The sequence below is a fragment of the Hemitrygon akajei genome, chromosome 8 (genome assembly GCF_048418815.1).
Source record: "Hemitrygon akajei chromosome 8, sHemAka1.3, whole genome shotgun sequence".
Taxonomy (NCBI): domain Eukaryota; kingdom Metazoa; phylum Chordata; class Chondrichthyes; order Myliobatiformes; family Dasyatidae; genus Hemitrygon; species Hemitrygon akajei.
In genome coordinates, this window is record NC_133131.1 from 168,780,179 (window position 1) to 168,795,100 (window position 14,922).

At 49.6% G+C, this 14,922-nt stretch overlaps 1 protein-coding gene across 1 annotated transcript in view; it reads right to left on the reverse strand.

Moving 5' to 3' along the window:
- Positions 1–14,922, reverse strand: part of ghrhrl (growth hormone releasing hormone receptor, like) — an 89,170-nt gene that overhangs the window by 55,790 nt on the left and 18,458 nt on the right. The window contains exons 2-3 of the mRNA XM_073052961.1: positions 4,990–5,095; positions 512–619 (exon numbers count right to left, since the gene is read on the reverse strand). Coding sequence (XP_072909062.1) covers positions 512–619; positions 4,990–5,095 — 214 coding nt within the window. The remainder of the gene's footprint in view (positions 1–511; positions 620–4,989; positions 5,096–14,922) is intronic.

The following is a 14,922-nucleotide window of genomic DNA, read 5'->3' on the forward strand; positions in this document are numbered from 1 at the left end:
TCCAGCGAGTGGCTGTTCCGTGAGCAAAAACATCTTGTTAAATCCACTCGCTGGACGTTGCTTTGTTTTTAGCACTGTTCTTTGTAAACTCCCGAGTAAATAAAGAACACTGAGAACAAGAGTCATAGAGTCCTTGAAAGTGAGTCCATAGGTCGTGGAATCAGTTCAGAGTCGAGGTGGGTGAAGTTATCCACACCGGTTCCGGAGCTTGATGTTTGCAGGGTAATAACTGCTCCTGAACCTGGTGGTGTGGGACCTGAGGCTCCTGAACCTGGTGGTGTGGGACCTGAGGCTCCTGAACCTCCTTCCTGTTGGCAGCAGCAAGAGAGAGATTTCTGAACAGTCGATGGACCCATGAACTTTAGCACTATTTATTTATTTTTACAACATGGCATTTTTATGTCTCGTGGCATGCTGGTGATAATAAGCCTGATTCTGAACACCGGACAGTTATTTCTGATTAATCCAAAGCTTCTGACAAGTAAGTGCTTTGCAGATGTACAGTTCTTACCTAAAACAGGACTGAAATTCAGGAAGACTTTTGGGCAGGACACGTTGACGGTCTCTCCATCCTCAGCACTGGGCCAGCACAGCCCATACTCCCAGACCATCCTGCACCCTGTAAACAATGGCAGAGAGAGGGCTGGGGGAGTGAACCAACCTCAAAGTTCAAAGTAAATTTATTATCAAAGTACATTCTGTATATGTCACAATATACAACCCTGAGATTCAATTTTTATGGGCATACTTACTATATCTACGGAATAATAACCATAACAGAATCGATGAAAGACAGAAAAACAATCTACAGTGTTTATCCTGTACATCTGTACTCAACACAAAGGCCATCTCAACAACACTACCTCAGATTATATTGCTGGCTTTCTCCCTCAACCTGTACTAGTGTCATTATGTTATACAGACATCACAGCGTAGAAACAGGCCCTTTGGCCCATCTAGCCCATGCCAACCAGATGGTGATTGATCGGATCCGGAGTAACAATCATCGGATGGTCCCAAGCCCGGCTGTGAAAGGAGGAGGTTAGACACGGGGCAGCCATAAAAAGCCAGAGCTACTGAAACACCACCGACAGCTCCAGAGGCCTCATCTCAGGGAGAGGGAGGATGGGTTCCACGGGGAAGACTGGCCCAGGTCAGAGGGTTCTGGGGAGCTGCTGTCACCAGTTGGGCTGATGGGTTGAGTAGTGTTTATTATTTGTTTAAGCAGATACAGCGCAGAATAGGCCATACAAGACCAAGCCTCATCTAACCCAAGCCTTATCATAGGACAATTTACGACGGCTGATTAACCTGCTAACCGGTATGTCTGTGGACTGTGGGAGGTCAAGGGGAGAATGTATAAGCTCCTCACAGACAGTGGCTGGTTCTGTAAAGCGATGTGCTCTCCACTACGGCACTGTGCCACTGGTTCTATCATCCGATAAATAAACCTAATCTTTAAAACTTTTTGTTTCTATTTTCCGTTCTTTGACCTGCACTGAAAGGACAGGTTTGTTGGAGCCGTTGGGGTGCGTTTGCATGAGGATGGGAACCAGAGTGAAGGGATTCATGGTTGGACGGATGGTGAAAAAGCAAAGATGCGGTGCAGTCAGACTGTCAGGAAGGACAGGCGGGTGACAGGACATAATTGCAGCCGGCAGTGAGTATCAGTGTAGAATCGAAAAGGGTGGCAAATACAGCCCTCAAAGTGTCGTATCTCAGTGCACGGAGTGCAAGGAATGAGGTGATGATCTTGTTGCTCCATTGCAGATTGTTGGGTATGATGTTGTGGCCATCACGGAATCGTGGCTGAAGGATGATTGTAGTTGGGAGCTGAATGTCCACGGTTACACACTGCATCGGAGGGATAGGAAGGCAGGCAGAGGAGACGGCGTGGCTCTGCTGCTAAAGAATGGCATCAAATCAGTAGATAGATGTGACATAGGATTGGAAGATGTTGTATCTTTGTGGGTTGAAGCCCTGGGAGCAGGTGGTGGACGGTCGTATGAGCAGCCGGTGCAGATCACAAGTCCTGGTTACGCGACCACTGACACCAGGCAGACAATCCCTGACGAGAACTGATAATGGCTGGGGTCGCCCGTCTTGTAAAGACACTGCCCCAGAAGAAGGCAACAGCACATCGCTTCTGTGGGAAGATGGTGATGGAAAGAACATAATCACCTATGTCATCCATAACGAACGAACCTATGCATCGGATTCAGAGTATTCTGCCATGTGCAGAAGTTCGCTGATGACACGGCCATAGTGGGGTGTGTCAGGAATGGACAGGAGGAGGAGTATAGGAAACTGATACAGGACTTTGTGATATGGTGCAACTCAAACTACCTGCGTCTCAATATCACCAAGACCAAGGAGATGGTGGTGGACTTTAGGAGATCTAGGCCTCATATGGAGCCAGTGATCATTAATGGAGAATGTGTGGAGCAGGTTAAGACCTACAAGTATCTGGGAGTACAGTTAGACGAGAAGCTAGACTGGACTGCCAACACAGATGCCTTGTGCAGGAAGGCACAGAGTCGACTGTACTTCCTAAGAAGGTTGGCGTCATTCAATGTCTGTAGTGAGATGCTGAAGATGTTCTATAGGTCAGTTGTGGAGAGCGCCCTCTTCTTTGTGGTGGCGTGTTGGGGAGGAAGCATTAAGAAGAGGGACGCCTCACGTCTTAATAAGCTGGTAAGGAAGGCGGGCTCTGTCGTGGGCAAAGTACTGGAGAGTTTAACATCGGTAGCTGAGCGAAGGGCGCTGAGTAGGCTACGGTCAATTATGGATAACTCTGAACATCCTCTACATAGCACCATCCAGAGACAGAGAAGCAGTTTCAGCGACAGGTTACTATCGATGCAATGCTCCTCAGACAGGATGAAGAGGTCAATACTCCCCAATGCCATTAGGCTTTACAATTCTACCGCCAGGACTTAAGAACTTTTTAAAAGCTATTATTAATGCTTTTTGAGATAGTGATTTAGATGTATATCATATTTTTTTTTACTGAGTTAAGTATTGTATGTAATTAGTTTTGCTACAACAAGTGTATGGGACATTGGAAAAAAGTTGAATTTCCCCATGGGGATGAATAAAGTATCTATCTATCTATCTATCTAACAATCATTTCATTCTCCTTTACATTTGTGTACCGACAATAAGCGATTTGAAATCATCTGTCTAGTCCCGTCTACCTGAACGCAGACCAAATGGCTCTGCCTTCCAGGTACCTATTCAATCTCCTCTAATGTTTATTTTGACATATCGGTCATACGTAATTTATACAAAGGTGTGTTTGCAATGTCAGAGTCAAAGTCAAGTTTATTGTCATCTGCACAGTTCCCTGTGTACACAAGAGCAATGAAAAACCTGCAGTGGTGTCACAGACACAGAGCATCAGATAAACAGCAATTACAAGAAAAACACAAATCAAATTTAAATTAAACACATTTTATACACGTAACGAGCTGCTGTTGCAAAAAGCTACTTCTCATCAGAGGCGTGGATCGAGGGGACGGCCCGGGCCCTTTTCCCAGGGTGGCGTAATCTTAAAGTGATTGGAGGAATGTTTGCGGGGGCATGGCAGTGTCACGGCTAGTGTAACGCTATTACAGCATCAGCAACCCAGGTTCAATTGCCGGCGATGTCTGTAAGGAGTTTGTGCGTACTCCCCGTGACGTTACTCCCGGTGCTCCACTGTCCTCCCGTGCGGGTTAGTAGGTTGCTTGTTACGCTACTGGCATTTCGGGGCAGCGTTGAAGGTCTTCCATCTCTGTTTGTATACAAGAATTCTTCACCACTGTTTTGTTTTACCAGTCAGGGCTGCTAGCCCTGAGCGTGGGCACCATCCTTTGACGTGTTCGGCATGGGTGACCTTACCAGGAGCCAAAGCAAAAGGCCCTGACTTCAGCCAACATAGCTCTCCGGGTCATCGAGGCTCACAAGCCTCCAAACACTACGACAAGGTTGTGGTCCTCTTGGAGGAGGTTAATTGGTCACATGGGTGTAATCGGGCTCGTTGGGCTGGAACGGCCTGTTACTGTGCTGTATCTCTAGATAAGATCTCTGGAAAGAGCAGAGAGCCCAGTATTCAGGGGCCATCTACCCTCAGTCAGATCCATCGCACAGACCGCATATTTTGCACATGGGCCTCCCAAAACAGGCGCTGAGCTGTATCAAAGGAGGAGATAACCAGGGTAGGCAGTCGGCTTATTACTGTCACATGTACCAGGGCACAGGGAGAAAAAAAAAACATCTGTTTGCCTTTCATCCGGGCAGATTATTCCATACATGTGCTGACATTGGAGAGGGTAGGGAGGAGGTTCACGAGAATGATTCTGGGACGGAAAGGGTTATCATATAAGCAGCGACTGAAGGCCTTAGGCCAGTACTTGCTGGAATTTATAAGAACGAAGGGGGATTTCATTGAAACCTATCGAATGTTGAAATGCCTAAATAGATTAGATGTGGAGGGGATGTTTTCTTTGGTGGGGGAATCTAGGACCAGAGGGCACAGCCTCAAAATAGAGGGACGACTATTTAGAACAGAAATGAAGAAGAATTTCTTTAATCAAAGGGTGGTGATTCTGTGGAATTCATTAACACCAATAGCTGTGGAGGCCAAATCATTGGGTGTACTTAAAGCGGAAGTTGATAGATTCTGAATTATTGTGAAAGGTTACGGGGAGAAGGTTGGAGACGGGTTGAGAGGGATAATAAATCAACCATAATGGAATGGTGGACAGACTCGATGGGCCGAGTGGCCCAATTCTACTCCTATGTCTTACGGTCTTATGTTCATAGGAACATCGAGGTAATACAAACAAAATAAATTGCAGAATATAGTATAAATACGAGAGATTCTGCAGATGCTGGAAACCCAGAGCGACACACACAAAATGCGGGAGGAACTCAGCAGGTCAGGCAATTAATAAACAGTCGACATTCCAGGCCGAGACGCTTCAGCAGGATTCAGGAGCTGCCTACCTGAGACTGAGGTGTTTCTAATCTCTCTGATCCTCCGTAGGCATTCGTCCTTCTCCCGGTTTATCTCTGACGCCAGATCACACTCCGGGTGCAGCTTCGCCATTACCTAAACAAGGTGAAGCGGTTACATTCTGGAGATTCAAGATTCAAGGTAGTTTCTTGTCATTCTTCAGTACAGCAGAGCTAAATGATTGTTACTCCGGATCCAATGCAGCATAAAAACACACAATAAGCATAAACACAAAAAATATGAATATAAAAGCAAGCCTATAAAACACCATGTAACTGTTTCGGTGTGGCCGTAAATACATAAGGTTAGCTTCTATACATAGACTGACTGTACAGTAACCATATAACAATTACAGCACGGAAACAGGCCATCTCGGCCCTTCCAGTCCATGCCGAACGCTTACTCTCACCTAGTCCCACTGGCCTGCACTCAGCCCATAACCCTCCATTCCTTTCCTGTCCATATACCTATCCAGTTTTACTTTAAATGACAATATCAAACCTGCCTCTACCAGTTCTACTGGAAGCTCGTTCCACACAGCTACCACTCTCTGAGTAAAGAAACTCCCCTTCATGTTACCCTTAAACTTTTGCCCCCTATCTCTCAAATCATGTCCTCTAGTTTGAATCTCCCCTACTCTCAATGGAAAAAGCCTATCCACGTCAATTCGATCTATGCCCCTCATAATTTTAAATACCTCTATCAAGTCCCCCCTCAACCTTCTACGCTCCAAAGAATAAAGACCTAACTTGTTCAACCTTTCTCTGTAACTTAAGTGCTGCATCACTGCCTGGTTCGGAAATTGCACCATCTCGGATCGCAAGACCCTGCAGCGGATAGTGAGATCAGCTGAGAAGATCATCGGGGTCTCTCTTCCTGCCATCACGGACATTTACACTACACGCTGCGCCCACAAAGGAAACAGCTTTATGCAGGACCCCATGCACCCCTCATACAATCTCTTCTCCCTCCTGCCGTCTGGGAAAAGGCTCCGAAGCATTCGGGCTCTCACGACCAGACTATGTAACAGTTTCTCCCCCCAAGCCATCAGATTCAGATTCAGATTCAGTTTATTGTCATTTATAAACCACAAATACAATGCAGTTAAAAAATGAGACAACGTTCTCCGGAATGATATCACGAAAAAGCACAAAACAGACCACACAAGAAAAACCACATAACGTTTGGTAATCCCCAATCCAGAGTCCGGAGAGGCTACTGTGTATCGATATCGCGCTACCGTCTTAGCACGTTCCCCGGAAAAGAACTACAAACCCATCAGACAAAACTAAAGCTACAAGATCTACACAAAACCACATAGTTACATATAGTTATAGTTAACATATAGTTTCAACAGTGCAGACAATACCATAATTGATAAAAGACTAACTGACAAAGACCACAAAATTATAACACATAGTTTCAACAGAGCAAAGCAATACCGTCATCTGATAAAGAGCAGTCCATGGCACGGTTTAAAAGAAAGTCTCAGACTCCTCAATACCCGAAGCCTGGACTGACACCTTGCCCTACTGTCCTGTTTATTATTTATTGTAATGCCTGCACTGTTTTTGTGCACTTTATACAGTCCTGTGTAGGTCTGTAGTCTAGTGTAGCTTTCTCCGTGTTTTTTTTTATTATGTAGTTCAATCTAGTTTTTTGTACTGTGTTATGTAAACCATTGTCTCATTTTTACTATGCACTGTACCAGCAGTTATGGTCGAAATGACAATAACAGTTGACTTGACTTGACTTGAAACCCAGGTAACATTCTAGTAAATCTTCTATTTTGTTGTTATCTTTCCTATAATTCGGTGACCAGAACTGTACACAATACGAAGTGACATATGTCATTACATTACAAGTACATGAAGTGACACTAGGCGCAGGAACATCTGAACGTAAGGTGACTGGCAGGAAGTGGTGAAGTGACTAAGGGACTCTTGGTAAGAAGATGTCTCCTGGCAGCTGGTCACAGGAAAACCCAGCAGCACAGTGACAGGTCGGTGTGGAGTGTGAGCAACAAGAGGCAGCACTGGGGGGGGAGGATCTTGAACAGCGCACAGGAAATGCTGAACGAACTCAGCAGGTTGGAAATGAATAGCCACTCGGCGTTTTGGGCTGAGACCCTTCATCTGGACCGGAAAGGAAGGGGACAGAAGCCAGAATAAAAAGATGGGGGTTGTTGTACAAGCGGGCAGGTGATAGGTGAGACCAGGCGAAGGAGAAGGTGGGTGGGATGACGTAAGGTGGGAGATGATTATAGGAAGAGGTAAAGAAGAAGGAATTTGATAGGAGCAGGGGTGCAGTGCTAGCCAGAGCGCACCTGGCGCATCTTTAAGAAAAAAGCCGAACTAAACAAGCTAATTAATTTGGTGCCGCCCAGGGTGGTTTGAGTATCTCAGAAACTGCTGGCCTCCCGGGATTTTTATGTACAACAGACTCCGGAGTTTACAAAGAATAATGCCAAAAACAACAAAAAAAATCCAACGAGTGGATTTAACAAGATGTTTTCGCTCACAGAATAGCCACTTGCTGGGACAGAAGGCCATGGAAGAAAGAAAAGGGAGGAGGAGCTCCAGAGGGAGATGATGGGTGGACAAGAAGTTAACATGGAGGACAAGGGGATGGGAAATGGACAAGGAGTTGGGGGGGGGGGCATTACCAGAACTTTGAGAAATCAATATTCATGCCATCAAGTTGGAGGCTACCCAAATGGAATTTAAGGTGTTGTTTCTCCAACCTGAGTGTGGTCCCACCACGACAGTGGAGGAGGCCATGGTTCGACATATCAGAATGGGAATGGGAAGTGGAAATAAAATGGGTGGCCACTGGGAGATTCCGCTTGTTCTGGCAGATGGAGCGTAGATGCTCGTTGAAGCAGTCTCCCAATCTGCATTGGGTCTCATTATTGTACATCCCCAGATAGAATGTATTTCAGAATCTCAGGACATCCCCAAATAGACATCTCTTTGCATAGCACCCTCTGGAATCTCAGGAACTCCTCAGGCAGACCTTTCAGAATCTGAGGATATCTCATTGCATTTTGTACCCCTTCCAAAGCAGAGTCACGTTTTAGCAGAGGAATGGCAACCAGGCTGTGCATAGAATGATCCCAAAAGAAGCAATGCCTTAATGGCCAGATCATTGATGCTATCAGCCTCCAGACTGTCGTGGAGTCAGGCCCGTCTGCTCACCTCTAGACAAATCCCATCTACCAGCAATTAATCTGTAGACTGCTACGTTCACCCGGGGTGCAGAGAGAGACAGGGTTTACAGTCTCTACATTAATTTGGCGCTGAGGCAATTGTGCCACCAACAAAGCCGTCGAGAACGTGTTCAAAGGGCAGTGCCTTGAAGTTCAAAGTAGATTTATTAAGAAAGTACGTATATATCGCCTCTCAAAGTCCAACCCCTAGTCCCCCGTCATGAGAGGTGGAACTGGGTAAGGCCGGCTAACGGGGCTTTGACGGAACTGTATCGGCCAATCCCCTCTACAGTGGATACAATGGATTGCAGAAACATTGATGAATTCCAACCATACTATTGACTTGAGAGGACAATGGAGATGGGTGGTCATCGAAGGCCTGTGCTCCACAAAGGAGCTAAGGGTCCAAGTTAGTAAACAGGTAACATATATGTCACCATATCCAACCCTGAGATTCACTCCCTTGCTGATGTTCACAGTGAATACTAAGAAACTCGATAGAATCAATGAAAGGCTGTACACAAAGACAGACCAATAACCAATGATATGTGGCAGCCATCACTAACAACCTTAGCATCTGGGAGATGCCCACTTCTCGCTACTACCATCACAGGAGACTGAAGACTCAATGTCTTAGGAAACATATCTTCTCCTCTACCACCAGATGTCTGGACAGTCCGTGAACCCCTGCGACATGACTCTATGATTTATGAACTCTACTCCCAACAAAATCTTCTGTGATTTGGAATCCATCCACCTACCACTGAGAAGAACTAGAGCTATCACAAAAATACTTTATTTAGAAATTCATCCAGTCACTGCTCCCAGCCAGGAGGGCCTCGTCATCCGTCTCTCCTCTTTATAAACATCATGTAAAACCCACTTCCCTCACTGATCCTATTCAGATTGTTATGTACCCCTAGGGTTCATAGTTTCTGTGGACAATCACTTTTAAAATGTCGGGAGAATGAGACTGGCTTTTGGACACTGTTTGAGCTGTTACAAAGAGACAGAGGGAGGTGTCCAGCGCAATGAGAGAGAGAAAGAGAGAGAGAGAGAGAGAGAGAGAGAGAGAGAAACTGCTGGAAAGATTGGTGTTATGGTTTCTCTGAAAGTTGTTTAGCTTTCCGCAAGGACACTTGCCTGCTTGATACAGTTCCTGCGGAGAGAGCAGGGCGGAGCAGGTTGATGGACAGCTGGTGTCCAACAAGTGGAGATAAAAACCAGGTCCACTGATACACAGACAGACACACAGTTTTGGAGACTGGATGAGCCTGATGTACCCACAGGAAGGTGGGGGTTTTGGAGGATCGATTCGGGGAAATCGATCAGTAGCTCTCACAGTGCAGAAAGGGTGTGACCGGTGGGGAGTTATTTGTGTGTCCAACCCTGGCCTGGGTTGATAACTCTACCACAGGAGAACGGTCACCTTGGTTACGGTCACAGTCGGTGACTTTAAAGGAAGAGAAGAGGGGAGAGGAAGGTTTGAAACAGAAGAAACCTAGTGACAAAGAGGTCACTGTTTGGACTCTCTCCTCTGTAGCCCGTAAGGATGAGTTTGAGTTCCATTCGAATACGAAGGTGTGACTGTCACGTAGTTAATCCACAGGAGTGGGTTCTCTGGTGAGGGGGAAACCTTTGTGATTACCACTTGTGTGTTACCCTTGTTTGGGTGTGGTAGTTCACTGAAGAAAGGCACCCCTGTGGCAAGTCACTGTAGGAGTTATTTTGTATGTCGTGGAACCGGATTAAGTGGCTATCACAGTTGTGTGTTTGAGGTAACCTTGTGTGGAAACGACCCGTGTGTGATAATCCGGGCTTGGGTTGGTAGTTTTACCATTTGAAGATGGTACATCAGTGATAAGCTACTGTTGGTGATAATCCATACGTGGATTCTGTTCGAGTATCCTGTGGCCGCCACTTTGCGATGACCCGTAGCTGAATTCCGGTGTGGTACCGCTTGTGTTGAAAGGATATTCGTTGAAGATCACTGTCGGTGATACTTCGTGTGTGGAGTGGAACAACTTCGGAAGATAAAACCTACTGCTATTGTTATTTTGGAATATCGACATAATTGCCTTCTCACAACATACGCCTTTTCATTACAAATCTATCTCTCTCTCCAACAACTGCAACCTCGTGCACTGAACTGACCTTTCTTACATATCATCGTAAGACTGTACCCATTTACCCCTAGGTTTGAAAGAGCCTAGTTTTGTTCCTATTTCCACACACACACATGTATATATATCTCATTGCTAACCTGTTCAATAGATCTGCATTTATAGTACTGTATTGCTTAGTTACTAATAAACGCTATTAGTTCATAGCAATACCAGACTCCAGAGCGTTTTCCATTTCTGCTGGTACTTTGACCCGGTCACGGGTACATGACAAGATGTTTTAGCCCATAGGACATAGGAGCAGAATTAGCTCTTTGGATCATTGAGTCTGAACAGCCATTTCATCATGGCTGATGTACTATCCCTCTCAACCCCATCCTCATGCCCTCTCCCTGGCACCTTCAACATCTTTACTAATCCAGAACGTATGAACCTCCACTTTCACTATACCCAATGTCTTGACCTCCACACCCATCTGAATCTATGAATTCCACAGGTTCACAACCCTCTGGCTAAAGAAGTTCCTCCACATCTGTGATCTAAAGGGACGTCCTTGCGTTCTGTGGCTGTGTCCTCTGGTTAAAGAAGTTCCTCTACATCTGTGATCTAAAGGGACGTCCTTGCGTTCTGTGGCTGTGTCCTCTGGTTAAAGAAGTTCCTCTACATCTGTGATCTAAAGGGACGTCCTTGCGTTCTGTGGCTGTGTCCTCTGGCTAAAGAAGTTCCTCTACATCTGTGATCTAAAGGGACGTCCTTGCGTTCTGAGGCTGTGTCCTCTGGTTAAAGAAGTTCCTCTACATCTGTGATCTAAAGGGACGTCCTTGCGTTCTGAGGCTGTGTCCTCTGGTAAGGTTGTATTGTTGGAAATGCGTTCACTGGAGCCAAAGGTTCATTGGAAGGATGTGAGTATCTCCAAAAGACAATGCCTCAGAAAGGCAGCACCCATCACTCAGGTCTCCCATTTCGCAGGACAAGACCTCAGCTCATTGCTACCAGGAAGGATGTACAGGAGCCCGAAGACCCACACTCAACATTCTAGGAACAGCTTCTTCCCCTCCGCCATCGGATTTCTGAGTGGACATTGAACCCTTGAACACTACCTCACTATTTTTGCTCTCTTTTAGCACTAACTTAATTTAGTATTTTAGATATCTCTTATTGCAATTAATAGCTGTTAGCTATTGCACTGTACTCCACAAAACAACAAATTTTATGTCATACACACAGTAGCCACTTTATTAGTCCAGTACACCTGCTCATTAATGTTGATTTCTAATCAGCCAATCATGGGACAGCGACTCAATGCATAAAAGCATGCAGACACGGTCAAGAGGTTCAGTTGTTGTTCAGACCAAACATCAGAATGGGGAAGAGATGTGATCTAAGTGACTCTGACCGTGGAATGATTGTTGGTGCCAGATGGGGTGGTTTGAGTATCTCAGAAACTGCTGATCTCCTGGGATTGTCCAGACTGGTTCAGGCTGACAGGAAGGTGACAGTAACTCAGATAACCACACGTTACAGTGGTGGAGTGCGGAAGGGCATCTCTGAATGCACAACACGTCGAACTCTGAAGAGGGTGGGCGACATCAGTAGAAGACCGCAAGCGTACCTAATAAAGTGGCCACTGAGTGTGAATCAGTGATAGTAAACCTGACTCTGATTCGAACTAAGGTGAAAAGGGTCTAATAAAGGTGAAAAAACGTACAGAAAAGATTCACAAGGATGTTGCCATGGCTTGAAGTACAGCGAGAGACTAGGTAGGGCTGAGACTGTTTTCCCCGGAGTTTAGGAGGGTGAGGGATGATGTTATGGAGGTTTATAACATCAGGAGGGGCATCAAAAGGATATTAGTCACAATGACATGGTCAAGGCTGCAGAGGATTGTAGCTTCAGCCAATTCAATCAAGGTCATCTTCAAAATGCGATGCCTTGAAAAGTCAGCATGTCAGCATCCATCATTAGGAACCCCCATCACCTACTGCAGCTGCTCTTCCCAATGCGACCATCAGAGAGAAGGTATGGGAGCCCAGGGACCGGACACTGAGGTACGGGAGCCCGGGGACTGGACACTGAGGTACGAGAGCCTGGGGACCGGACTCTGAGGTACGGGAGCCCGGGGACTGGACACTGAGGTACGGGAGCCTGGGGACCGGACTCTGAGGTACTGGAGCCCGGGGACCGGACTCTGAGGTACGGGAGCCCGGGGACCGGGCACTGAGGTACGGGAGCCCGGGGACCGGACTCTGAGGTATGGGAGCCCGGGGACTGGACTCTGAGGTACGGGAGCCCGGGGACTGGACACTGAGGTACGGGAGCCCGGGGACCAGACAATGAGGTACGGGAGCCTGGGGACCGGACACTGAGGTACGGGAGCCCGGGGACCGGACACTGAGGTACGGGAGCCCGGGGACTGGACTCTGAGGTACGGGAGCCCAGGGACTGGACAATGAGGTACGGGAGCCCGGGGACTGGACACTGAGGTACGGGAGCCCGGGGACTGGACACTGAGGTACGGGAGCCCGGGGACCAGACTCTGAGGTAAGGGAGCCCGGGGACTGGACACTGAGGTACGGGAGCCCGGGGACCGGACTCTGAGGTAAGGGAGCCCGGGGACTGGACACTGAGGTACGGGAGCCCGGGGACTGGACTCTGAGGTACGGGAGCTCGGGGACTGGACACTGAGGTACGGGAGCCCGGGGACTGGACACTGAGGTATGGGTGCCCGGGGACTGGACAATGAGGTACGGGAGCCCAGGGACTGGACACTGAGGTACGGGAGCCCGGGGACCGGACACTGAGGTACGGGAGCCCGGGGACCGGACACTGAGGTACGGGAGCCCGGGGACTGGACTCTGAGGTACGGGAGCCCAGGGACTGGACAATGAGGTACGGGAGCCCGGGGACTGGACACTGAGGTACGGGAGCCCGGGGACTGGACACTGAGGTACGGGAGCCCGGGGACTGAGGTACGGGAGCCCGGGGACTGGACTCTGAGGTAAGGGAGCCCGGGGACTGGACACTGAGGTACGGGAGCCCGGGGACTGGACTCTGAGGTACGGGAGCTCGGGGACCGGACACTGAGGTACGGGAGCCCGGGGACTGGACTCTGAGGTACGGGAGCCCAGGGACTGGACAATGAGGTACGGGAGCCCGGGGACTGGACACTGAGGTACGGGAGCCCGGGGACTGGACACTGAGGTACGGGAGCCCGGGGACCGGACTCTGAGGTAAGGGAGCCCGGGGACCGGACACTGAGGTATGGAAGCCCGGGGACTGAGGTAAGGGAGCCCGGGGACCGGACACTGAGGTACGGGAGCCCGGGGACCGGACACTGAGGTACGGGAGCCCGGGGACTGGACTCTGAGGTACGGGAGCCCGGGGACCGGACACTGAGGTACGGGAGCCCGGGGACCGGACACTGAGGTACGGGAGCCCGGGGACTGGACTCTGAGGTACGGGAGCTCGGGGACTGGACACTGAGGTACGGGTGCCCGGGGACCGGACAATGAGGTATGGGAGCCCGGGGACTGGACTCTGAGGTACGGGAGCACAGGGACTGGACACTGAGGTACGGGTGCCCGGGGACCGGACAATGAGGTACGGGAGCCCGGGGACTGGACACTGAGGTACGGGAGCCCGGGGACTGGACACTGAGGTACGGGAGCCCGGGGACCGGACACTGAGGTACGGGAGCCCGGGGACCGGACACTGAGGTACGGGAGCCTGGGGACTGGACAATGAGGTACGGGTGCCCGGGGACCGGACAATGAGGTACGGGAGCCCGGGGACTGGACACTGAGGTACGGGAGCCCGGGGACTGGACACTGAGGTACGGGAGCCCGGGGACTGGACTCTGAGGTATGGGAGCCCGGGGACCGGACTCTGAGGGACGGGAACCCGGGGTCCGGACAATGAGGTATGGGAGCCCAGGGACTGGACACTGAGGTACGGGAGCCCGGGGACTGGACAATGAGGTACGGGAGGCTGGGGACTGGACAATGAGGTACGGGAGCCCGGGGACTGGACACTGAGGTACAGGAGCCCGGGGAGTGGACACTGAGGTACGGGAGCCCGGGGACCGGACACTGAGGTACGGGAGCCCGGGGACTGGACACTGAGGTATGGAAGCCCAGGGACTGAGGTACGGCAGCCCGGGGACTGGACACTGAGGTACGGGAGCCCGGGGACTGGACACTGAGGTACGTGTGCCCGGGGACTGGACACTGAGGTATGGAAGCCCGGGGACTGAGGTACGGGTGCCCGGGGACTGGACTCTGAGGTACGGGAGCCCGGGGACTGGACAGTGAGGTACGGGAGCCCGGGGACTGGACACTTAGGTATGGAAGCCCGGGGACTGAGGTACGGGAGCCCGGGGACTGGACTCTGAGGTACGGGAGCCCGGGGACTGGACACTGAGGTACGGGAGCCCGGGGACTGGACTCTGAGGTACGGGAGCCCGGGGCCCGGACAATGAGGTACGGGAGCCCGGGGACTGGACAATGAGGTACGGGAGCCCGGGGACTGGACACTGAGGTACGGGAGCCCGGGGAGTGGACACTGAGGTACGGGAGGCTGGGGACTGGACAATG